We start from the raw sequence: 25862 nt of genomic DNA on the forward strand, positions 1-25862 counted from the left end.
AGTGGGGCTCAACTTTGGGAGCTTTGAAAGTCATCAGAGCTTAGCTCAGAATGTGACAAATCGGCAGGCTTAATTCTGGGAGAGCTGAAGGGCAATGAGAAACTGAGACCCTGCTCCTAAAGAGCCAGCAAATGGTAGCTAAGCCGGCCCGAGACGCTGCACAGAAGCAGCAGTTTGAAAAGCACCCGGAGTATGTGTGACGATTTACTGACTAATCTTAGAACATGTGCCTGAGGGCCAGGGACCTTCAGGAGAGGTGCCCAGGAACTAAAGTGTTGGCGGGCCCCATTTCTCTTCGGCAGCCCAGACTCGGTGGCTGGACGCTTGCCGTCTACCCTGTTAGCACAACATACCTGCTCCCGCGTTCCCCTGTGGACCTGCCTCACCCAACCTGCCCACCTCCCTCCCAGGCATCCCTCCCAAGTGGCTCCTGCCCCACCGCACCCTAGAGGCAGCCCCGGCAGGGACCGGAGCCCAAGTAACTCCTGCCCCGGGGGGAGACAGAGAGAGACTCCATTTTCCAGTGTACCCCCAGTTCTGGCCGCCTGGCCTCTCAGCTGGCTGCACGGGGAGCGAGCCCTGCCCTGTGGTGTGCCCACAACTGTGGCCGACAGGGTAATGGCAGACAGACCGGCTGACAACCAGCTTCGTCCACCAAGAAGCCCACATCAGCGTCAGGCCCCTCACCAGCCCAGGGACCAGACTCTGCCCGCTATGGCCAGAGCAGACAAAGTAGGTCAGCTGGCTGGGCTGGAGTCAGTCACAGCTCTGCCACAACGGCAGGGCTCAAGCAGCCCACACAGGGGACACCCCTGGAGCACCTGGTTCTGGTGACCAGGGGGGACTGTGTTAGAAGATACCACGGGACCTAGCTGGTGCTAGGACACTAGTTCGCAGACTAGCGTAGCTGACCTACTTAACGTGTAGAAACAAACAGAGACAAAATGAGAAGACAGAGGAGTATGTCCCACAGGAAAAGAACACGACAAAATCACAGTAAAAGAGCTAAATGAAATGGAGACAAGCAACATGCTTGATAAAGAATTCCAGGTGACGGTCATGAAAGATACTTACTGGACTCGAGCAAACAGTGGGCAAACTCATGAGAACTTCAGCAAAGATGTAAGAATACGTATACGAAGACACATAAACAAAGATACAGTCAGAGTTGAAGAAGTGAATCACTGAAAGTAAAAATAAACTAGAGGGAATCAACAGCAGACTGGAGAATATAGACGATTAGATCTGGAAGACAGGATAATGGAAATCAACCAAGTTGAACAGCAAAAAGAAAAAATAATGCTAAAAATGAGAACAGGTGAAGGGAACTCCGTAACGTCATTACACGTAATAAAATTCACGTTATAGGGATCCCAGAAGGGGAAGAGAGAGAGGACGGGGCAGAAAACTTATTTGAAGAAGTGGTAGCTGAAAACTTCGCTTATCTGAGGAAGAAAACAGACCTCCAAGTACAAGAGGCACAAAGAGCCTTAACAAGATGAACCCAAGGAAGTTAAAACCGGGACACATGATAATTAAAATGGCAAAAGGTAATAATAAGGAGAATTAAAAAAAAAAATTTTTTTTTAACATTTTTTATTTATTTTTGCGAGACAGAGCATGAGCAGGGGAGGGGCAGAGAGAGGGAGACACAGAATCCCAAGCAGGCTCCAGGCTCCGAGCTGTCAGCACAGAGCCCCCACACGGGGCTCGAACTCACGGACCGTGAGCTCGTGACCTGAGCCGAAGTCGGACGCTTAACTGACTGAGCCACCCAGGTACCCCGATAAGGAGAATTTTTAAAGCAAGCAAGAGAAAAGTAAACAGCTATACACAGAGGAAAACCCAGAAGGCTGTGAGCTGATTTGTAAGCAGAAATTTTACAGGCCAGAAGGGAGTGGCATAACATAGTGCTGAAAGGTAAAACCTGCCACCGAGAATACTCTATCTAGCAAGATTATCATTCAGAATAGGAGAGAGAAAGAATTTCCCAGATGAACAGAAGTTGAAAAAGTTCATCACCACTAAGCCAGTTTTATAAGAAATGTGAAAGGAAATTCTTTAAGTGTAAAGACCGTAACTAGAAGTAAGAAAATTATTTTAAAAATTCACAGGTAAAAGCAAGCATATAGTAGAGGTAGAAGGTTAACCACTTACGGAGCCAATATGAAGGTTAAAACGTAAAAGCAGTAAAATCAGTTATATCTACAAAAATCAGTCAAGGGATACACAAAATAAAGAGGTGTAAAATTCAACATTACATACTTAAAATGTGAAGGGAGAAGAAACAATTAATGCTTTTAAGGATGTATTTGAACTTAATATAAAGGGAAAGGAATCCAAGCATAACACTAAAGAAAGCCATCAAACCACAAGCAAAGAGAATAAAAGAGGAATAAATGAAAAGACCAGAACTTTTTTAAAAAGCCCAGAACACAACATAATTACTTTAAATATAAATGGACTAAATGCTCCCATCAAAAGAATGAACGAATGGATCAACAAACAAACAAACAAAAACAAAAAAACCCAAGATCCATGTAGGTGCTGCCTACAAGAAACTCACTTCAGACCTAAAGACACATATAGACTAAAAGCGAAAGGATGGAAAAACATACCATGCAAATGGAAACAAAAAAATCCAGGGAAGCAATACCCGTATCAGAGGAAAGAGACTTTAAAACAAAAACTTTAGCAAGAGACCAAGAACTGCACTACATAATTATCAAGAGATCAATCCAAAAACAGGACACAATAGTTGTAACTATCCACGGACCCAACATAGAAGCACTTAAATACACGAAGCAAATATTAACAGATATAAAGGGAGAAACTGACGGGAATACAATGGTGGTATGGAACTTTAACATCTCACTTACATCAATGGATAGATCATCCAGACAGAAAATCAACAAGGAAACGGTGGCTTTGAGCAACATGTTAGACCACACTCACCTAATAGATATATACGGGACACTCCATCCAAAACCAGAATCCACATTTTTTTTCAACTGCACACGGAATGTTCTCCAGGATAGATCACATGTTAGGCCACAAAACAAATCTCAAGAAATATAAGAAGACTGAAATAATATCAAGCATCTTTCCCTCACAGAATATTATGAAACTAGAACTCAATTCTAAGGAAAAAAATCTGGAAAAAACAGTCACATGAAGGCTAAACAACATGTTGTTAAACAATTAATGGGTCAACTAAGCAATCAAAAAGGAAATAAAAAAATACATGGAGACCAATGAAAACATAAACACAATGGTTCCAAAACCTCTGATGGAGAAAAAGCAGTTCTAACAGGTTATAGTGATACAGGCTTATCTGGAGAAACAAGAAAAATCTCAAATAAAGAATCTAACTTTACGCCAAAGGAGATAATAATTGAAAGAAGGAAATAATACAAATCAGAGCAGAAATAAAGGAAATAGAGACAAAAAAAAAATAAAAGAAAGGATCAATGAAACCAAGAGCTGCTCTTTGAAAAGATAAACAAAATTGATAAACCTTTAGCCAGACTATCATGCAAAAAAGAAACTCAAATAAATAAAATCAGAATGAAGGAGGAGAAATAACCACTGATACCACAGAAATACAAAGATTATAAGAGAACATTGTGAACAATTATATGCCAGCATACTGGACAACCTAGAAGAAATAGATAAATTCTTAGAAACATAGAGCCTTCCAAAACCAAATCAGACAGAAATAGAAAATTTAAACAGAGCAATTATTAGCAACTAAATTAAATCAGTAACCAAAAGACTCCCGACAAAGTCCAGGGCCACAGGGCTTTACAGATGAATTCTACCAAACATTTAAAGGAGAGTTAACGCTGGATGGCTCAATATCCATAAATCAATCAATGTGATATATCACATTAATAAGAGAAATGACAAAAAGCATGTGATCATCTTAACAGACGCAGGAAAAATATTTGACAAAATACAACATCCGTTCATGATAAAAACTCAATAAAGTGGGTTTAAAGGGAACATGCCTCAACATAATAAAGGCCATATATGAAAAACCCACAGTTAACATTATCCTTAATGGGAAAAAACCAAGAGATTTCCAAGGTCAGGAACCAGACAAGGATGCCCACTCTCACCACTCACAGTACTGGAAATCTTAGCTGTAGCAATTCAGACAGAAAAAGAAATAAAAAGTATCCAGACTGGTAAGGAAGAAGCAAAACTCACTATTTGTGGGTAATATACTACTATACATAGAAAATCCTAAAGACTCCACGGAAACACTATCATAACTGATAAATGAATTCAGTAAAGTTACAAGATACAAAATTAATATACAGAAATCTGCTGTTTCTATCCACTAATAACAAAGTAACAGTAAGAGAAATTAATACAATGTCATTTAAAATTGCACCAAAAATAACGGAATACCTAGGAATGACTTTAATTGAGGAGAAAGACCTCTACTCTGAAAACTACAAAATACTGATGAAAGAAACTGAAAACAACACAAACAAATGGAAAGATATACCATGCTTACAGACTGGAAGAATTAATATTGTTAAAATATCCATATTACCCAAAGCAATCGACAGATTCGATGCAATTCCTATGAAAATGCCAACAACATTCTTCACAGAATTAGAATAATCCTAAAAATCTGTATGAAAACACAAAATACCTTGACCAGCCAAAGCAATTTTGAGAACGAAGGACAAAGCTGGAGGTGTCACAATCCCAGATTTCAAAAGATACTACAAATCCACAGTAACCAAAGCAGTACAGTCCTGGCAGAAAAATAGACACACAGACCAATAAAGCAGGTAGGGAGCCTCGAAATAAACCCATACTTGTATGCTCAATTAGTCTAACACAAATGAGGCAAGAATAAATAATGGTGAAACAGGAGTCTTTTCAATAAGTGACGTTTAGAAAACTAGACCGCTATATGCAAAAGAATGAAACTGGACCACTTTCTTACAACATCCACAAAAATAAATTCAAAATGGATTAAAGACCTACATGTGAGACCTGAAACCAGAAAAATCCTAGAAGACAGGCAGTGATTTTTTCCGACTTCGGCCATAGCAACATTTTTTCTAGGCGTGTCTCCTCAGGCAAGGGAAACAAAATCTAAAATAAACTATTGGGACTACATTAAAGTAAACAGATTTTGCACAGCAAGGGAAGCCATCAACAACACTAAAAGGCAATCTACTGAATAGAAGAAGATATTTGCAATGATCTATCCAGTAAGGAGTTAATACCCAAAATATATAAACAGCTTCTACAACTCAACACCAAAAAAAAAAAAAAAAAAAAAAAAAACACCCCAAATAATCTGATTAAAATGGGCAGGGGACCCGAATAGACATGTTTCCAAAGACATCCAGATGGCCAACAGACACATGAAAAGGTGCTCGACATCACTTATCATCAGGGAAATGCAAATCACAGCACCATGAGAGATCACCTGACATACTGATATTAGCCATTTGATATTATGGCTAATATCAAAAAGACAAGAAATAACCAGTGTTGGTGAGGAGGTAGAGAAGAGAGAATCCTCACACACTGTTGGTGGGAATGTGAGTTGGTGTAGCCACTGTGGAAAACAGGTCCTCAAAAAATGAAAAAGAGAAACACCATATGATCCAGTAATGCCACTACGGGGCATTTACCCAAAGGAAACAAAAACGCTAATTCACAAAAAGATGTACGTGCCCTGTGTTTATTGCAGCATTATTTACAATGGACAAGATATGGAAGCAAGTCAAGTGGCATCGACAGATAAATGGATAAACAAAAACAGTAAAATATTACTGTGTCGTTAAAAAAAAAAAAAGAATGAGATGTTGCCATTTGCAACAACATGGATGGGTCGGGGGGGCATCATGCTAAGTGACATAAATCAGACGGAGAAACACAAATACCGTAACGTTTCACTTATATGTGGAATCTAAAAAACAGAACATACAAATACAAACACAGATTCTTAAATCAGAGAATAAACTGGAGGTTGCCAGAGGGCTGTGGGTTTATGGAAGAACGAAATAAAGGGGATTAAGAGGTATAAACTTCCGGTCGTAAAATAAGTCACGGAGATGACAAGTGCAGCATAGACGATGTTGTATGCTGACAAATGGTAAATGGTAACTTCTCCGGGCGTGGTGAGCGCTGGCTAACGTACAGGATTGTTGAATCGGTATGTGTACACTTGCATCTCAGAAGACATTACATGGTAATCATTATACTTCGGTAAAAATAAAATGAGATCAATCATATCAAATATAACCCTTAAATCCTCAAGTCCGTAAGGCTTGTTACTTTCCAGATTAAGAAGACAAGCGACACGAAGAGAGCTGGGGCTGTACCTGAGAAATGGAGGGACCCATGGACCCGTAAGCTCCCTGCGCGGAACGAGATTTCAGTCATGATAATGACTGCCCGGATAGTATAGTGCTAATGGGTATGGAAGTTTCCACGAAGTAAACATTTATAATGGGAATAAGCTGTTTCAGCATTTTATACATAGAGATCCATTATGGCTGTGAATAAAAAATAAACTCCTACCTATGCCGAATGAGGGAAGTATTAGGATCCCTTTCTTATGGAGATCATGTGTGGACCCTCTGGGGGAGAAGTAATTAATTGAGCAGGAAACATGAGCTCTGTACGTGACAGGATACGGGAGGGAACATGAAATGGCTCCTTAGCCCAAGATTCCTTTATCTGAGAAAACGTCAATTCTTTATTACTAATTGGGCCATAAAGAATTAGAATCTGATAGCCTAATGCTTATTATATTTTCATTATATTTTCAGGATACTCTTAAGGTTAGTGGAGAGACTTCTGAAATGCTCTGCTTGAGAGGACGAAAAATCTATGGAAACCATCAACTTTCCAGGGCACCTAGTTCCGGTTTTAGCCACACACAGTCAGCAGGGAAAGAAGCAACAGACTTTTCTGACAACCAGTAAACGGAGGGAGCGGTGGCATGGGGGCCCTTGAAAGTGGGGCTCACCTCGTGAGGGTGGGACACTTCAGCCATGTGAAGGGGGGGGGTGGAGGCACACGGCCGCATTCATGATACGTTCCTCCATGCGTTTACCTGATAGACACTAAAAGCCTGCACTATGCTCGGCAGGGACTAGAGATTCAAAAGTCCGAGAGGTCCAGACCCTCAAGGCACTTACACAACCAGCAGGGAGAGAAGATATGGCTCGGTCCCCCCCGCACACCTGTGCATCACATGCCCATGTTGAGTGGTGAGTGCAGATGTGAAGAACCTGAGGAAAACTGCTTACAGCTGTGAGAGACCCAGGGCCTCGGTCCTTGTTAGCCTCGGCATGCATTAATGCATGCGCGCGCGCGCACACACACACACACACACACACACACACACACACACACAGCCCTCTAGTCAGCCCCTGAAAGGGCATATGGCAGCCTCAACACTGAGACGTCAGCCAAGAAATCCAGGTAATCAACCAGGTCACGACTGGCTCCTTTCGGAGAGGCCACAGACTTCTCGAATCAGGGGCCAGGCCTCCCTGGAAGTGTAATAACCCTTGGCTGCCGTTGAATCCATTGAGAGAGACCACAGATCCCTTCAAATTCCAGACACTGCCTGCTGTTTCCAATTCTAAATCCTGGAAGCAAAATAACCCCTTTGCTGGTCTGACAGGGTCCAGGTTTTCCTCAAAAGCAGAACCATGGCCAACTTTTCCCCAAAAGGTATAAAGGTCAGTAGTTTCCAAATGCTAGTTTAATTATTAGCTATGTCAGAATCACCAGCAACGTTTAAACAACAACAACAACAACAACAACCCACAGATACAAGAGGCTCATCCAAAATCTACTTAACCAGAATCTCCTATGATAGCACTCCAGGCTTACAGTTCTAAAAACTCCATACTGCGTATCTAAAATTATATGTTAACTATACTGCAATAAAAATAAAAATTAAAGCTCCATGGGTGATTTTGACGCATGTTCTTGGCTGGGCACCCACTGCCTTAGGGCAGCGGAATTACCTGGAGGGCTGGTTACAGCCGATTCCTGGGCCGGACCCCCCAGAGTTTATGAGTTTATGAGTCAGGAGTCTAGGGTGGGGCCAGGGAGTTTCAGCTCCACAAAGTTGTCAGATGATGCAAATGCTGCTGATCAGGGTAGGACGCTTGAGAACCACCACAGTGGGGAACAGCAGGGGCCGATTCTACCGGAAACCTGGTCCCCGGCTAAACACCTGTTATTCTTGTTGACCATTGCGGCACAGGCTGCCCTCCCCCTCCCCCTCCCCAGTGCTCACTCTCCCTTTCTTCCTTCCAACAGAAACCTGATTGTGTTGGAGGGAGCAATGGTGTCAACGAAGAGAACTCCGTTTACCAGTTCCCCTTGAAGAAGGGGGTGGCCATGGGACGAAATCAGCAGATAAATCACAGGCAGAATTTGTGGGGTGGGCCTCCTGGAAAAGCTCCTCAGAGTGTGCAGGCAGGAGGATGGTGACTGAGCCGGCATTTTTCGCCTCTTGCCCCCTGCTCTTCCCCCCTCCTGCCTGGACCACAATAGTGATCGATGCAGCTCCAACAACCACGCGGGGACCACGGGCAAAAAGCACAAGCCAAGAATGCCAGTGAGGAGCAGGAAGATGGGCTCTACCAGGCCTAGGCGGCCTACATTCAGACCTCCAACCGGTCGCCCATTTCCCCCCATCTTGTTACTCTTGCCTGGCTCTGGGATTCCTCTCCCCTGGCTCCCTGTGGCCCCTCGGTGTCAAAGTAAACTCCCTTGAAACTTGAACTTCTTCACCAGGCCTCCCGGCCTCAAATGAGACCTGGATCTCCCCAAAGCCATCACCTCCTCGGGCCCTTGGGTGCAGCTTGTCTCGCCAGCCGCGTAAAAACAGTGCTCCTCTTTCTCCCGCACGGAGGCCCTCAACTCCGAGGCTCTGCCGTCTGGCTAGATCCTCTCTTCTCCTCCTCGTTGCTGTCACACGCCTCAGGTTCACGGCCCTCCTTTGCTGGGAACTTCAAACTTTGGATCACCATTTTCCGCTCCACCCTGCCTTCTGGCCAAGATCCCAGGTGACTTTCATTTCACTTTAATTTCATGCTGAAGCCTCCACATCTCTGGTGACCGAAGGTGGCCTCCGCTCCGGGCCACGGCCTCTTCCACGGCCACGCCCTAAACCTCAGCCTCTCCCCTGAGCGCCACCTCTGAAATTTTAAATTCAGATGAGTCTACTCTGATCACAGCTCCCTCCCTCGGTTGTTCCAGGACGTCTGCCCGTAAGCTTCAGAAAGGCTTTCAGTCCCTTTTGACTTTCTGCCTTTATTCTGGCACCTCCCCCCCGCCCCCAATACACCTTCCCTTATTTAGGACTTCAATCACTCTTGCTGACATCCTCAGTGATCTTGCCTCATGCACCCACCTGCAAAAACCTCACCCTAAATATCACCCAGAAATCTGTATTTTGCCATCAGCTCTTTCTCCATGGCTGTCTCAAGCCTTCTCCACATGCTACGTACTGCATAGGAGTCACTGAACACGTAAGTGAGTCACCTAAGCGGGTTGTAGAAAACTTACACATGAGATCACGTTAGGCTTTACCATCAAATTTATGAAAGAACTTTGGTTTTACGAAATTTAGGTGTCACAGATAACGACAGCGGTCGCCATCACCTGCACTTGGAGACAGGAGTTAATCTGGTCTCATTCTCCTAGGTTACCCTTCACATCCAAGTAGTTTCTGAGGCTATCCATTCTGGCCCCCTAAATGTCTCTTGACTGTTCCTACTGCCACATCCATTCAGGCTATCAGAATCTTCCCCTAAATTATCTTAACACCCTTTGGCCAGGTCTTTCTCCCTCCAGACTGACCAGAATCCCTCCCCTCCCCCTGGATCTGTTCTCCATCCTGCAGCCAGAGTGATCCCTGTAACACAGATACGATTGTGCTATTCCCCTGTGTAAAACATTTATTTGGATTCCTGTTGCCCTCCGGATAAAGTTCAGATGTCTTAATATGACTTTACAAGGCCCTTGATGACTTTCCTAGCCTTATCTCTTGCCATTTTCCACCTCAAGGTCAAAGTCCCAGCCTTACTGAACTATTTTTAAATCTCTTAGAGAAAGCTGTTCGCTTTTGTCTTAGTACAAGTTGTTCCCTCTTTGACAGTGTACTAGTAAAAATCACAACTCTTCCTTTGAGATAGAAACTAAAACTAAAGATAAATTATGAGTGTCAGTGTGTGCAGAGGCCCGTACTAACCACGGCCAAGAAAGCCAGGCCTGTCCAACCATTTTATTCCTACACCTCTGTTTATTTCTGGCTAATGTTTGATTAACTTTTTTTCCAGAGTGTACCAGAACAGGAATCAATGAAGAAATAATTATATATCCAAACTCATATTTGTTTTGACCAACTATTTACACATATAATGAAATATTTGATAAACTTTAAAAATTTTAGTTTTATGACCACAAAAGTGATATAACCAAGTTACAGAATACCAGGAAAACAAAAACAGAGGAAAGATCCATGTTCTTGTTATTCTAAAAAACAATTACTATGATTACTATCTCCTAAAAGGTAAACTCCACAAAGGCAGGAGCTGCATGGATCCTCTTTACTGCCGTGTCCCCAGTGCTGTGTTTTCAATTTAAAAAAAATGTAAATATCTGAATCAATGACTGATATACTATTTTGTTACATACAATTCAAAATTCAAACACTGTATTTTCTACTATATACCTATTCAGCAACTTTGAGGATTTCAACTTCAGTACATGTAAAGTGTTGGTTGTTCCTATGAAGATAATCAGAAAACAGCATGCTGGGAACGGACTACAGAAGGAACACGAGCAGCAGAGAAGCTTTGGGAAAGATGAAGGAGGAAGTGAAACTCAAGAAATATCACCAGTGATGTGCGTGAGAGGAGGACTCAGGCTAAGTGGAGCAGGGGGAGGCATACACAATGTCGGGTCATAAAATCCAACAGGCATCACGCAGCTTCCTGGACAACGGGGAGCCAACAAGTGACTCTTTTGTATAAGCCATACCTGCCGTTCAGCAAAATCAATGTGTCAGAGTCTCATTAGAAATGTACACAGAAACCATCTAGAAAGGTTTCTGATGAGCAAAGGAATAAACGGACCAATTATATTAGAATCTCTGCTTGTTATTGTCAAAGTGTCAAGGTCACGAAAGTCAACAGGCAAGAAAGTCTGAGGCAAGTTCCACATTGAAAGAAACTAAGCAGAGAACCAAACACAATGGGTGACTCTGACCCAGAAGCTTTTGCTATTAAAACACATTACTGAGGCAATGGGAGAGACCTGAATGGGGTTTAAAGATTAAACAGTAGCAACATATCAATGTTAATTTCCTGACTTGGATGTAGGAAATGCCCTTTTATGTTAAAAACACACACTAAAGTATTCAGATACAGGACATTATGCTGGCAACTTAATCCCAAAGGTTCATGAAAAAAAAAATTGTTTTGCACTGTACTTGCAACTTTTTTGAAGTCTGAAATTGTTCAAAAGAAAAATAATTAGAATCTCTAAGGGTAGGTCTGGGCATCAGTATTTTCAAAATGGCCTAGGTGATCCAGATGTGCAACCAAGGCTGGAATCTGTTGCTGTAGTTCATCATCATCATCATCATCATCATCATCATCATCATCATTTGGAAAAAAAAAAAAAAAGGTTACATACTTCTGCACGGAGTGCATGAACCATAATTTATTTCACCAAATCCTTCCCTCTTTTTCTTCAAAAATGATTCATGGAGGAGCATTTACGTGCTGGGCAAGACAGATCCTCTTCCCTATGAGTATTCAGTCTTCTGGGGAAATATATGTAAGCGAACAGACAATGTGCTGTGGTTAATAACAATATAATTGCTATCATTTGTTGAGCAATTACTCTGTGCAAGGCACCATGCTACCTGATAGGGCGGGCACTGCTATGGAATGAGGAAACCTAGCACGATGAAATGAGTGCAGACTGCAGGGTGCAGGGCTGTGTCAGCTGTGGGCTATGCTGCTATGTGAGAGGGAAGCAAAACCCTATGAAAACACGGAAGGACCTTTGATACAGGCAGGGAGGATCAGGAAAGCCTTCTCAGAGGAGGGACCTTTGGACACGCACATTATTTCCGATTTCAATTGCCCCAAATACTCCTTCAATGAGCATCTGTGCAGGGAACTTTCTATTTTGTAGTCCTGCCCGCCCCCCCCACCCCCGCCCTCCTCCTCTGGTTAGATTCTAAGAAGTAGAATTCTGGAACCCAGTGGAAAAACTCCGTTGCTTGCAATACCTGTTGCCATGTAGCTGTCCTCAGCAATATGAGGACACCTGTCTTGCTGAAGCCTCACCTTTCCGAATCCTTTGCCCTTAGTAAAAAACTAATATTTCTTTAGTTCTTTAATTAAAGAATTTCTTTCAACTACTTTTGCTATACACTTTGCCATTAATGCTTTCTTTACAGCTCAAATTTAAGATCTTTAGAGTTACTACTAATGAAGTATCCAGAACATTACCAGTGAAACAGCCTTATAAGATGTCTCATACCAGAGATACTGTCATTTATTCCTATAACCACAAAAATGGCTATGTCACAGTTCAGAGCATCCGAATAAATCCGATTGCTATATTCATGTTAAGACTTCCACGGGCGCGTGCGTGGCTCAGTCGGTGAAGTGTCTGACTTGGTTTCGGCTCAGGTCATGATCTCACAGTTCATGGGTTTGATCCCCGTGTCGGGCTCTGGGCTGGCAGCTCAGAGTCTGGAGCCTGCTTCAGATTCTGTGTCTCCCTCTCTCTGCCCCTCCCCAGCTTGCTCTCTCTCTCTCTCTCTCTGTGTCTCTCAAAATAAATAAACACTAAAAAAAAAAAAAGATCCCTGACCTTAAAACTTATTGTGAGCTCAATAAGGACAAGAGAAATGTCTTGTTTGACTCTGAAATCCCATTACAATGCCAGCAAGTAATACGTGCTGTAATCACTGGCTACAAAAATAAGTACATAAAATAGATGGTAATAAAATATGAATTGAAACCATACCTTCTAAAATCTACACATATGACAATAAATAAACTCAGCTCAGGAAATATCACATGAGGAAAAGATTAAGGAAAAGTAACTTTTTTCCATTTCCCTGGCTCCCCACATAAACAGGGAGCCCATAATCCCAGGGTGCCAATGACAGTTCCAGTTTATGTCCTTTGTCCTAGCATCTTGTCTGAATGGAGCTGCCTTTCGGAAAGTTCCTGGATTAGGCAATCCATTTTATGGTCAACCTACATCTAAAGGGTGTTCTCTTAATGAGCAGGAGGATAAAGGGCTCCCCTGATCCAACAGCTTGTCTTTACGTCGCTCTGAATTTCGCTTTAGAGACCTATGAACAGATAACAATTTTGACTTCTAAGTGTTTTATAATACTTTATCATTTAAAGCCAAGTAACAATCTGCAACGGTTAATCCCTAACTAGGAGAACATCCCTTGGTTCTGTCAGCAGTCTTTGTTCCGTTTTGCTGATAAAAGTGAGACATGGAAAGAAAAAGGGACTTATCCAAGGTTACGTCAAGTACGAATCACCAGGCTGCTGCAGCTACAACTTCTGGTTTTTGATGAATTCTCTAAACCACACTGTTATTAACACAATGAAATCTCCCGAGCAGTTAAGTTAGAGAGATTTTAGTCATTTAGTAAACGGCTTTGTAATAAACAAAATAAGTTTCATAAATTTCATAAAATAATACATTTCATAATTTAATGATATTTCAATTTCACTGAACAGTCTGTACTCAAACCTAGTCTGTGGGTCCTAAACCCTCAGAAGGTAAAAGGACTATTTATAAAGTTGGCGAAAATTTTAAATAAACATGGCATACCCTGGGTAATTATAAAATGAAGTTTGTTACATTTTTATATTTCACAAGTATGTCAAAATTTCGTACCGGGGTGCATAATTTAGATAAGAATACATTAACATGTAATCACATGTTTATCACATTAACATCTTGGATTATAGCAAAAAACCTTAATGGAGTTAACAAAGTCACTCTCGATAGCAACAAAAGTAAAAACGGATGAGAATAAATGTAATATGCCACGTCAAGACCCCTATGAAAAAACACCCTATTGCTTGCATAAAAGAAGACGCATACACAGTTGGGAGACTCACAATTATAGATAAGTGACTTCCACATTAATTTATAAGCATAATGTTAGTCAAGGTCCCGCTTACATCCTGGGGGAGTGGGGTAAAGTTCCTGTGGAGGAATAAACTTACAAGAATAAAGCAAGAAAATTTTTTCAAAGTATCAAGTACAATAATAAAAACAGTACTTTGTTGGCACAGGCCAATTGAAAAAGACAAAGTTCAGAAACAGGCACAGATGTGTATAAGCCTTTAATAAATGAGAAGTAACAGTGAAGGCATGGAAGGATTTAACGATGTTGTGACAGCTGACTAGTCCGCACCCGACACTATACGTCAAGTTCCAGGTGGACTGAACATTTCAATGTAAGAAAATGAAAACAAAACGTGGGGGAAGACTTTTTCTTTGTATGACTTGAGAGGCAAAAAAAAAAAAAAAAAAAAGACTGATAAATTTGACATAAAACATAAATAATACTCTCTAAAATAATTATGTTTTGAGGGTGTCAATCGTTTTCTGTCATTGATGCTATAATCACTTCGGTTTATCATGTGTCTTTTCATTTCACTTCAGTTCCTTTTGACATACGAAAGCGTTAAAACTGCAAAATGAAATTTCAATTTTTTTTTAAAGTTTATTTGCTGTTGGCCTAGAAATGACTTTTTAAAAACCCAACCAGACTAATATTCACTAATATTTTCTTATAATTTTTCATTGTTTTCTATTTTATGTTAATTACACAGATGAGAGGCCAACATATGGCTCTGTCCTATAGGAGCGGTTTGATTTCAGAATGTTACTACTTAACTTCTGTGTCTCAATTTATTTTACTGAAAAAATGGACATAATAGTAATAACCTATTAAAGTTCCTTTGGAGATTAAAATAATTAATTTATACAAAGTGTTTATCCATCATGCTAGATAGAACCCAGCATATAGTCAGTAAATGGTAACGATTACTTTTAATATTATCACACTGAATATTTGACTTCTTAATTTCCTTACGTGTTTTTATGACTAGAAACTTAAGGTAATGGTATTTTTACCTGATTTTAAAACACATTTCACATTATCTAATGAATCCTGTAGCTTTTCTTTCTTTTTTTAATGTTTGTTTATTTTTGGCGCTGGAGAGGCAGAGAGAGAGGGGGACAGAAGAAGATCCAAAGCCAGCTCTGTGCTGACAGCACAGAGCCCGATGCGGGGCTCAAACCCAGGAACCGTGAGATCATGCTCTGAGCCAAAGTTGGACACTTAACTAACTGAGCCACCCAGGCACCCCATAGCTTTTCGTTTTTTAAAATTATTGTTAATGTATACATTAAAATATTGCCATCTACATAATATATGCCAATCACAAAAATACCTTAATTCTTTGAGTTACACACAGCATCTTACAATTTGGTCATTTAAAGTTGCAGTCTGAAGTCATCAGATGGCCAAGTAATAGTATATAATCCAAGAATATTAAAAGGTCTCTTACACACGCCAGAACTGCTGAAATTACAAGTTTGAAATACAAATATGATGTTTACCTTTCTTTATCTTACCTCTAATAGGCCATCCTCTGGTAGATCAGTACAGTGGACAGCGTTCTGGATCTTAGTTTTACCAAAGATTGCTCTGAGCGTTCCAGGGCGTAAATGCCGGGCAATTTCCTATTAAATACATATTCACATATAGATTAAAGTCAGTCATACAGTGTTAATAAGAAAAACACCAGCTACAGGAAACACTTGAATTATTTGTTTACGAAATACACGTATACATTGATGGCACTGATTTTTCCTGGAAACAGCACAAACGCATGAAACTTTGAGCGATGAAAAATTTCATTCACTAGGCTTTTTCTGTGGCCTGTTGTAAAGTCGAGAGGGCAATAATAATCAAAATAATAATAATAATAATAATAATCAAAAATAATCAAAAATAATCTTTTTTATCAACAGATTATGGGGATCACATAAAATATGAACCTAGTTCATTACTGTGAAAGACTTGTGCCCTAACAACTTGATTTAAAATCAATTAGTTTGCATGGATTTCAAAAGATTTCTCAAAATGTTACAGTTGTATCAGCTTTGGTACTAGCTCATATGAGCGGGGAAAATGGTTACAAATAACTCCAGCTTGAGGGTAAAAGAAACAAGAGGTTAAAAAAAAAAAAAGAAAGATGTGGGAGTATTCATGACCTACTTATTAGTCTTTTTTTATTCTAAGTGAAGCACTTCCAAAACTTCAATTTTAATTCTGACATCTACTTACAAAAACGGTATTTAATATATATGAAAATTTTTGACAAATGAAACAAATACCTGTGTACCCACTATTTAGGTGAATTAAAATAAAGCAGTAACTTTGAAGTCCCCTGTGTGGGACTTTATCCTGACTCCACCTATCCCATCCCTACGTCTACCCGGAGGTGCCCGTTACTCTCAATTTTATTTAAAGATTCCCTTGTTTAGTTTTCAAAACACTGTTTTTCAGATTTCTCCATGTTGTTATAGTCATAATTCATTTGTTTTTATTACTATATAAATCCAATGTATGACTGAGCATATTTTATTCCGTTTCCTGTTGAGGGACATTGAACTAATTTCTTCTCTTTCCCCCTTTCCTTCTCCACTCCTTGCTTTTGACATACACACACACACACACACACACACACACACACACACACACACATTCTGCTACAAGCATTCTTGTACATAGTACAGTGTATACGTACAAGAGTTTTGTCTGCACATGCATATTCAATTATACTAAGTACCGTCAAGCCATTTTCTTAAGTGGTTGTAATAATTTGCCCTCAACCATCAATGCATAATAATTCCCGTTATCCACATAAAATCCAACATTTCATACTGGCTGACTCTTTAATTTTGCCATACTGGTGGGTGTTAAATGGTGTCTCACTGTATTCTTACAGTTCACATTTCTGGAATTACTAGAGAAGTTTAGTGTCCTTTCATAAACATCCACTTTTGTAAGACGCTTATTCTTGTCTTTTCTCCATTTTTCTACTAGGCTTTTCTTGTTCTTTTTGATTATGATTCTTAATATATTCTGACTTCTATTTTTTTTGTCACTTTTTACGATGCATGTATCTTTTTCCAGGATGAAGCTTGTCTTTGGGTTTTCTTTAGTATGTCTTTTGTTGATGAACAGAAATACTAAATTTTAATGAAATTAATCAAACTTTTCATTTATGATTTGTGCTGTTTCTGAAGGAATTATTCCCTGCTCTAGGAACTTAGGGATACTCTTCTCTATTGTCCTCAAAATCTTTAGATTTTGCCTTCCAAATAAAATTCTTGATCCACCTAGAATTGACTTTAGCTATAATCTGAGGGGGACATCCATTTCCATTTTTCCCTTATGGGCATTTAATTACCCCAGCACCATATATTGAATAGTTTTCCTCCTTCCTTACCAATCTCCAGTGATGGCTCTGTTATTATATGATTTCCGTGTAGGTATGAGTCTATTTATTAGTTTGCTGTTTGGTTCCATTGGACGTTTTGTCTATTCATGTATCTACACTATACTGTCTTAATTATTATAGCTTTATAGTAAATCTTCAACTGGTAGGGAAAATCCTCCATAGTTTGGTTTTGAATGCATTAAGTTTGGACTGCCTATTAGATATCCAAGTGAAGTTTTCAAATACATGGTTGGGTATGAGTGTACTTTTCAGAGGAGTCTTTTAAACTGCAAATGACAATTTGGGGGTCCACGGCATTAAGACATTTAAAGGTACCAGTTGGGTAAGATTGTGAAGGCAGTGAGATGACACATCGGGGCACCGTATCATTGGAAAACCAAGGAGACAAGGAGAGATGAGCAAAGGAGATGGAAAAGAAACAACCAGCAGGTAAGGTGAGTTACGGAAGGGTCCTCTCCTAGAAGGCAGTGAAGAAAAATGTCAAGGACAGAGAGTCCTCAACAGTGCCCAATGTTGCTGAGAAGTCAAGCAGGGTAAAGACTCAGGACTGAACACTAGATCTATCAATATGGAGTCATGGATATCCTTGACAGGAGTGGTTCCAGAGGCCTGCAGATGAGCAAAACACTGATTAATGTGGTTTCCAGAGAAAAGGGGAGTAGAGCTGGGAAAAGTGAATACAGGCAAGTATTCTAAGGAATTTTGCTAAAAGGGGAGAAGAGAAATGGAGTAGTAAATGGAAAAAAGTGGTATGAAGAGAGGTTTTCCTGGGGGAGAGGGTGAATTTTAAATTGGGAGAAATAACAGCACGCTTAAATGAGCTACCACCTCACACCTGTCAGAATGGCCAACATCAACAACGCAGGCAACAACAGATGTCGGCGAGGATGCGGAGAAAGAGGGATCTCTTTGGCACTGCCGGTGGGAATGCAAACTGGTGCAGCCACTCTGGAAAACAGTATGGAGGTTCCTCAAAAAATTAAAAATAGAGCTACCCTACGACCCAGCAATGGCACTACTAGGCATTTATCCAAGGGATACAGGTGTGCTGTTTCGAAGGGGCACATGCACCCCAATGTTTATAGCAGCGCCATCAACAATAGCCAAAGTATGGAAAGAGCCCAAATGTCCATCGATGGACGAATGGATAAAGAAGATGCGGGGTGTGTGTGTGTGTGTGTGTGTGTGTGTGTGTATGCGCACACACACACACACACACACACACACACACACACACTGGAGTACTACTCGGCAATCAAAAAGAATGAAATCTTGCCATTTGCAACTATGTGGATGGAACTAGAGGGTATTATGCAAAGTGAAATTAGTCAGAGAAAGACAAATATCATAGGACTTCACTCATATGGGGAACTTAAGATACAAAACAGATGAACATGAGGGAAGGGAAGCAAAAATAATACAAAAACGGGGAGGGGGGACAAAACATAAAGTCTCTTAAATATAGAGAACAGAGGGTTACTGGAGGGCTTGTGGGAGGGGGGTGGGCTAAATGGGTCAGGGGCACTAAGGAATCTACTTCTGAAATTATTGTTGCACTATATGCTAACTAACTTGGATGTAAATGAAAAAATTAATTAATTAAAAAATAATAGCACATTTACACGCTGATACGAAAAACCCAACAAAGGGAAGCAGGAGGGAGACGAAGCGGGAAGGAGAAGCAGGAAATGCTGGAGTAATGGAATCGAGTGCAGGAGTAGGGGAGCTGGCCCTATCTAGGCCAAGCAGCATCCAGCCTGAGCAACAAGACCAAATACAGAGCCTGACGCAGGTAAGTGGTTCTGTGCAGCGGTGGGAACCTATTGAAGGCATTTGTAATTTTTATTGAGACATAATTTACACAGATAACATGTATCGGTTTAAGTTTCTTTATTTGAGAGAGCGTGCATGCATGTACACGTACGTGATAGTGAGTGGGGGAGGGGCAGAGAGAGGGGGAGAGAACATCTCAAGCAGGCTCTGTGCAGTGCCCCACATGGGGCTCCATCCCATGAACCGTGAGATCATGACCTGAGCCGAAATCAAGAGTCAGTTGTCCAACTGACTGGGCCACCCAGGCGCCCCAACACGTGTTGGTTTTAAGCGTAACTGCCCCATGAATTTTGTCAAATGGATCAACTCAGTAGTCACCCCCCTAAACAAACTATGGAACATTTCTAAAATTCCCTCCAGAAGTTTTCTTTTGACTGATTCTATTGTGCGGTGGAAAGGGCAGCAAGACTGTCATCAGCTGAGGGGAAGGCCGGGGAGGAGGTTTGGGGATGTCAGGAGAGAAAAGAAGGTTTGGAATACATTTTAAGAGCAAGAAAGTGAATGAACCGGGAAAGTATAATGTGACTGCCGAGCAGCACTGAGGAACCCCGTCAGGCCCTTTGTTAGTGAGGTTAGGTGAGCAGTCATGAACGCAGAGGGAGATCTTTCAGGATAGCTGTGTTCTTCTCCAGCCACACTCAGCATTTGGTCGAAAGCTGAATTTAACGAAGGGCGGGGCTTTGCCAAAAGAAAACAGCAAAACAAGAGAGGAGTGAGGGGGGTTGAAGGTGTATTCAAGGTAGTGATGATAATAATATTGGGCAACACACATTACACCGAGTAAGAAAGTGAGGGCCTGGGGTTGGAGGGGCGAGAGACAACGAAAAGGTAGATCAATGGATTGGAGCTCCTGGTGGCAGGATTATTAAAATCGGCGTGAGAAGAAGTGAGCTGGAAAGTTAAGGGATGAGATACTCGAAGTTACTGGAAGTGAGCGGGGAGGGTGTGTTGGTTCACAACCCTCTTGGGATTTGCCGGGTGTCATCTGAAACTGGCCCCGGTACTCAGAGGGCAGGGAGAAACTGAAGAAAGAGGTCAGTAGCGGCAGTTTTAATAAGCAAGAGGAACTTGGGTGGCAGCAAGATGAAGGGATCCCTGTACCTGCCAGCCACATCTTAACCTTAATTGGGTTGAGTCACAAATACTGTGCGGGTGTCCTCAACTCCGTATCATTAGCTTAAGGCTGCGTCCTTGGAGCAGCCACTGGTGGGGAGCAAGGCAAGCAGAACCCACCTTCCAAGGACAGGGAATGGGGGTGGGGGGCCTCTGATCGACTGGGTCGACTGACGGTCACGTCTTTCCAATGACCTTCTCCGACGGGGTTACAGTGATTTATAATGACCAGTTTTAAGGTGTCACCACGGCTGAGGTCACACGGAAGGCAAGAATACTAAAGAAAGGAGGGTCACACAAAGAGACCAAAGTACTCAATGGACCACCTCTATGGAGATGGAAGTCACCAAGGGCGATGGCGGCTGTAGCTTAGGATGCAAACATGCTGGGCAGTATTCACATCTGAGTCCATCTCACTTGAGCACATTTTATTTATTTATTTTTATTTTTATTTTTTTTTAATATATGAAATTTACTGTCAAATTGGTTTCCATACAACACCCAGTGCTCATCCCAAAAGGTTGAGCACATTTTAAAGGTTTGCGTTTATTTAATTACTTAAGTCTTCCTTCCAAGGTTGTATCAAATGTCAGTTACCAATGTACTGCATTTAAGAAAAACATTTTGGTAAACTAGAAAATAAGGATAGCTTTATGTTTCATTTCAAATTCATTGCATTCAGTCTGTCCCCCGTAATTTTCCTGGCACGTCAGCACCCAATACTGAACATCTACTCTGCTTATGCGGTGGTAAGCTGCCATTCTGTGAAACAAGATGTACTTTGTGAAACTGTGAAGGTCACTACTTATTTTCCTTTTTTTATAATTTTGTTTAGGAAGAAACACTTGGAAAGGACTCCATTTGAGCAAACTGTTCCGTAAGAACTTGTTCTGTACCTACTTTAGTTGGTATGCACCATTTTCATTAAAACATTACTTTCATATAAGTGACTGCTGTATGCACAGCACCTGAATTCTGAAGAGGTGTGTGGGGGGGGGGACGCATGTGTGTTGGTGGTTGGGGGGACTGTTGTTAATCACATTGTACTGTGGTGAGAGAATGTGGTCTTTTTGGTTTTCCTTTGAAGGAATTCGTTGGGATTTTCTTTGCACCCTAACACGTAGTCAATTTTCGTCAATGTCTCAAGGGTGGCTGAAGAGAATACGGCACAGGTTGCATTCTCTGGCAAAACCAGCTCTGAGGAAACCAACTCCGAGGTGTGCATGCAGGAAGTCTATTGGGAGGTGGCCTCAGCATCCACACTTGTGGGCAAGTGAGGAACATGGGAGTGGGAAGAGGGAGAAGTTGAACTTCAATGAGTAACACCGGCAGCCTTAGATAACCCCACAGTGAGCCCCGGAGCTGCGATGACCCTTCAGAGTCAACCTGAATTGTAGCAAACAGGTGAGGCCTTGATCTCTCCAAACTGACACGCCACTGGATACAGGCCACTCCAGGGAAGGGGCTATGACCTTGGGCAAGGTGGCTTTCTTCAGCAGAGGGCAATATGGGAAATAATGATGGAATTACTGTCAGCAGCCAACACACAGCTGGGGAATGGGCACCTCAGTCCGGAAGCCGAGGGGTGGGGGGCGGATATGAGCAGCCCTCTGTAGTATCTACTACTTACATGGGTACAAACACACACACACACACACACACACACACACACACGACGCATGGTGTAGACACGGCATCTATGACAAATACGGTGCTGCAGACAATTGCAACCTGATTACCATCCTTTTTTAGGTAATGAGTTTCTTCTCCTTTCTGGAAGGTTTTGCATTATCTCTTTATCTAGGCAATGGTCGTTGACCCGTCACTCTGCTCCACGGTCCACAGTCCAATTCAGTACATCAGCTTCTATTTCTTCTACTGTTTTCTCTCCTCCATTTCATCTCTTCTTTCCTTTGGCTATTTCTATGCAATAAATGTTGAGACTTCTGGTTCAATCTTCCCTCTCTCTCTTCTTGTATACCTTCCATCTGTCTTTTTGTACTATATTCTGGGGGAATTCCTCTGTTTGATCTGTCACCTACTTTGTTTTTAAACTGGGTCCATGGTGTCACCCTACTGACTTGCTATTTTTTTCAATTTCAAAAATTGTGTTTAAGTCTTTCACTATCTATATTTTTTTATAGATCCGATATTCCTTAGGTCTTTCTGAGGATACTGCCTCCTCTTATGTAAAGACTCCTTGTTAGGCCTGTTACTTTGGTTTCCTTAGGCACTGGCTCTGTTGGTTGCATCTGGTGTCTTCCTTACGGCACCGGTTAACCTCGAATGACTTGCAATCCCGGGCTCTCCGTCTTCCTGTTTGGAAACTTCTGTTTACCTGTCATGGACGCCGGAGGCATGCCGACAGGTGGGGCTGGCTGCTGTCCCTACAGGAGTGGGGCTTCCCATTTGTCCTCGGTGTGATACTAGCTACCCATCCACTACTCTGCCTCTAGCTAAAGCTCCAGATTCACTGCCCTGGGCTGCGGCCAAAAGCATCACCTGCCTTCTTGCCCAGGTGAGCGGCTCGCCACGCAGCCTCCCCGCCCATCACCCTGCCCGTGGCCTCCCGCCCCTCCTGACATGGAGGCCACGGTGTCTGACGTGCAGCACAGCCAGAGCCCCTGTCTTCTCTGAGCAGTCCTCTACTGCATGCTGTGGAGTGTGGCTGTCCTTCCCCGTCCAAACCTGTCTGCTTTTTACCTTTCAGAGTGAATGGTCTGCTAATGATAGGCATTCTTTCCTGTTTCCAGCATTGCTGGGGAGTTACTCTTCAGAATAAAAGATAAGACAAAACAATGCGAAATACAATCTATCTCCAACCATTCCTGAGGATGGGAAGAGCAGGGGATTATCTGCCACGTTAATGCCCACTCATCCTGCAGACAGTCTCTATTTCCCCAAGCCCATTAAGCCACCTTCAATTCGCTGTTCATGCTGCTCTCATTTTGTATCTAAAATGCAAATATTATCATGCTACTCACCTGTAATGGCCTAATGCCCAAGCCCCTTTAGTGCAGCATTCAAGGTCCTCGACATTCTGCCTAAACCTACCTTTGAGGCCTCGCTCACACCTTCCCTGAAAGCTTCAATCCCACCAGCACCTTTTCCTCTACAAAACTAACTTGAATTCCTCCCAGAGTAATCTTCCCTTTCCCACCATTTCAAGAGGAACTTAATGGTCGTAGTACGAGCCCTCTGACTTGCATTTTATGTTTTTTGGTGTGTGCCTATTTTTAGTAAGTTCCCATTAGACTCTCAACATTTAACACGATATAAAACTTCCTCGATATTCCTTGTCTTATTTATAAACACCCAGTAAATGCTTGCTAAATACCTGCTGACTGACATAAAATGACAACATCTCTATTCAGGGAGCCGGGATGGAGAAGTAACAGAGGGCAACAGCTGTGGGGGATGACTCTGGATTTGAATTTTGCCTTTGTCACTCACTAGTTGTGTGACCCTGCCGTGTTACTCAACCTCTCTGCGCCTGCTTCAAAGTTCTCATTTGTAAAACAGGGAAAGAAATGGGACTTAACTACAGGGTTGCGGTGAGAACGGAAGGAAGAACTACCCGTGTTTCGAAAAGCGTCTGTCACAGTCAATAGGTAATGGCCATTGGTTTTATTAGTAGGACTTCAGAATTGAAAGGAAATGGGAGGAGACACTTCCTAAAGAGACAGAAACGGGGGATACTTTGATATGTGTCAAAGCCAGTCCAACCAAATATTCAAGCACCTTTTAATAAATATATAACGTCTCTCAAGATTTTTAATGATAATTTTAGAAGAAAGGTAAAAGTTTAAATAATCAAGTAATAAGAACTTAGATTAGACAATAATCTTAGATCTTAAGATCTAAGAACTTAGATTAGACAATAATCTATAAGTAAACCACCGAAAGTCTTTTTACTGGTACAATAATATATCATGCCAGTAAATGATAATGACGAAGCATAAAGCTGTAGAACACGTATTTTCTTCATAGTTTTCTTTCACTTTTCACTAAAATTGAGGCTTTCATTTGATCTGTTTTTTGAAAAAGTATTGATACCTTGATTTTAGTTTTGATTACTATAAAATTTCATATATGTCTGTAGAAGTAAAAAATACTGCAATACTGAAAGTGAAAGCCCAGAAGAATCCTCCACAGATCCTTATCCCCCTCTACTTCCTGGCAGATTTTCCCTACTTGTTCCTAACAGATTCATGCTGTCCCATTCCTCGTACACTACGGTGAAAACCAGCCCCCCAAGCCCCCGTCTGAAGAAGCGGAAATGAATCTCAGATACACAAAAGCAACAAGAATTACCAACACGCAATTTACATATCCTAAATAACTGCTTAAAGTTACTGCAGTTTTAGTAAGTGATGGGTTATGCTGAGCAAATGAGACTCTTTTTTTTTTTTTTTTTTTTTAAATTTTTTTTTTTTCAACGTTTTTTATTTATTTTTGGGACAGAGAGAGACAGAGCATGAACGGGGGAGGGGCACAGAGAGAGGGAGACACAGAATCAGAAACAGGCTCCAGGCTCCGAGCCATCAGCCCAGAGCCCGACGCGGGGCTCGAACTCACGGACCGCGAGATCGTGACCTGGCTGAAGTCGGACGCTTTAACCGACTGCGCCACCCAGGCGCCCCAACAAATGAGACTCTTGAAAGCCCCACATTTACTCGCATTTAGAAGGTCGGCAGTCTTTCAAACTCTACCAAACTCCTGGCAGATCTGTCTGCCACCACAACCTGGCCTGCTGAGCTCCATCAAGTCAAATGCTTGGTTATTACACGGCTCCCCATAAGGACTAAAAATTCCGCTCTGGTAATCCTGCGGTGGGGGGGGGGGGGGGGGGCGGAGGGGGCGGTGCCAGAAGAATTCTGGCTTAAGGAATGACCTCTAAATCTAAGACATGGAAACAATGCACTAAGTAGAATGGTGACTAGCTAAATACTGAAAACAAATGAGAGAAGATTTATGTAATTACTCTTTTATTGTGTGCATTGTAAATATTGTTTATTGAATTATAAGTCAGACTCATAAAATAAGTCTGGACAAAGAAAAACTGCTTCCACAGAAAGCCACACTGTTTCTGTTCTCTACAATATGACAGAGATATGCAAGAGTGAAAATGACCTTCCACTTAAGAGGTGAACTGGGAAGAGATTTGTGCAATTTGCTGATTATAGAGCCTTTGAGAATGACAACTTAATGATCAGCTATGGAATATATTCATATAATGAGTGGCACGTGGTGGAAAAGCACACCTGGTCATTGGTCTAATTTTGAAAAAATTCTAAGTAAAAGAAAAAAGTC

At 41.7% G+C, this 25862-nt stretch overlaps 1 protein-coding gene across 3 annotated transcripts in view; it reads right to left on the reverse strand.

Moving 5' to 3' along the window:
* Nucleotides 1-25862, reverse strand: part of NME7 (NME/NM23 family member 7) — a 262956-nt gene that overhangs the window by 39772 nt on the left and 197322 nt on the right. For 2 of the 3 annotated variants that reach the window (XM_058700810.1, XM_058700812.1), the window contains one exon: nucleotides 15709-15816. In XM_058700810.1, the coding sequence (XP_058556793.1) occupies nucleotides 15709-15816 (108 nt within the window). Of the gene's footprint in view, nucleotides 1-15699; nucleotides 15817-25862 lie in introns of those variants that run through there. The other variant, XM_058700811.1, reaches the window with a different exon arrangement.

Source organism: Neofelis nebulosa, chromosome 15, assembly GCF_028018385.1.
Source record: "Neofelis nebulosa isolate mNeoNeb1 chromosome 15, mNeoNeb1.pri, whole genome shotgun sequence".
Classification (NCBI taxonomy): Eukaryota; Metazoa; Chordata; class Mammalia; order Carnivora; family Felidae; genus Neofelis; species Neofelis nebulosa.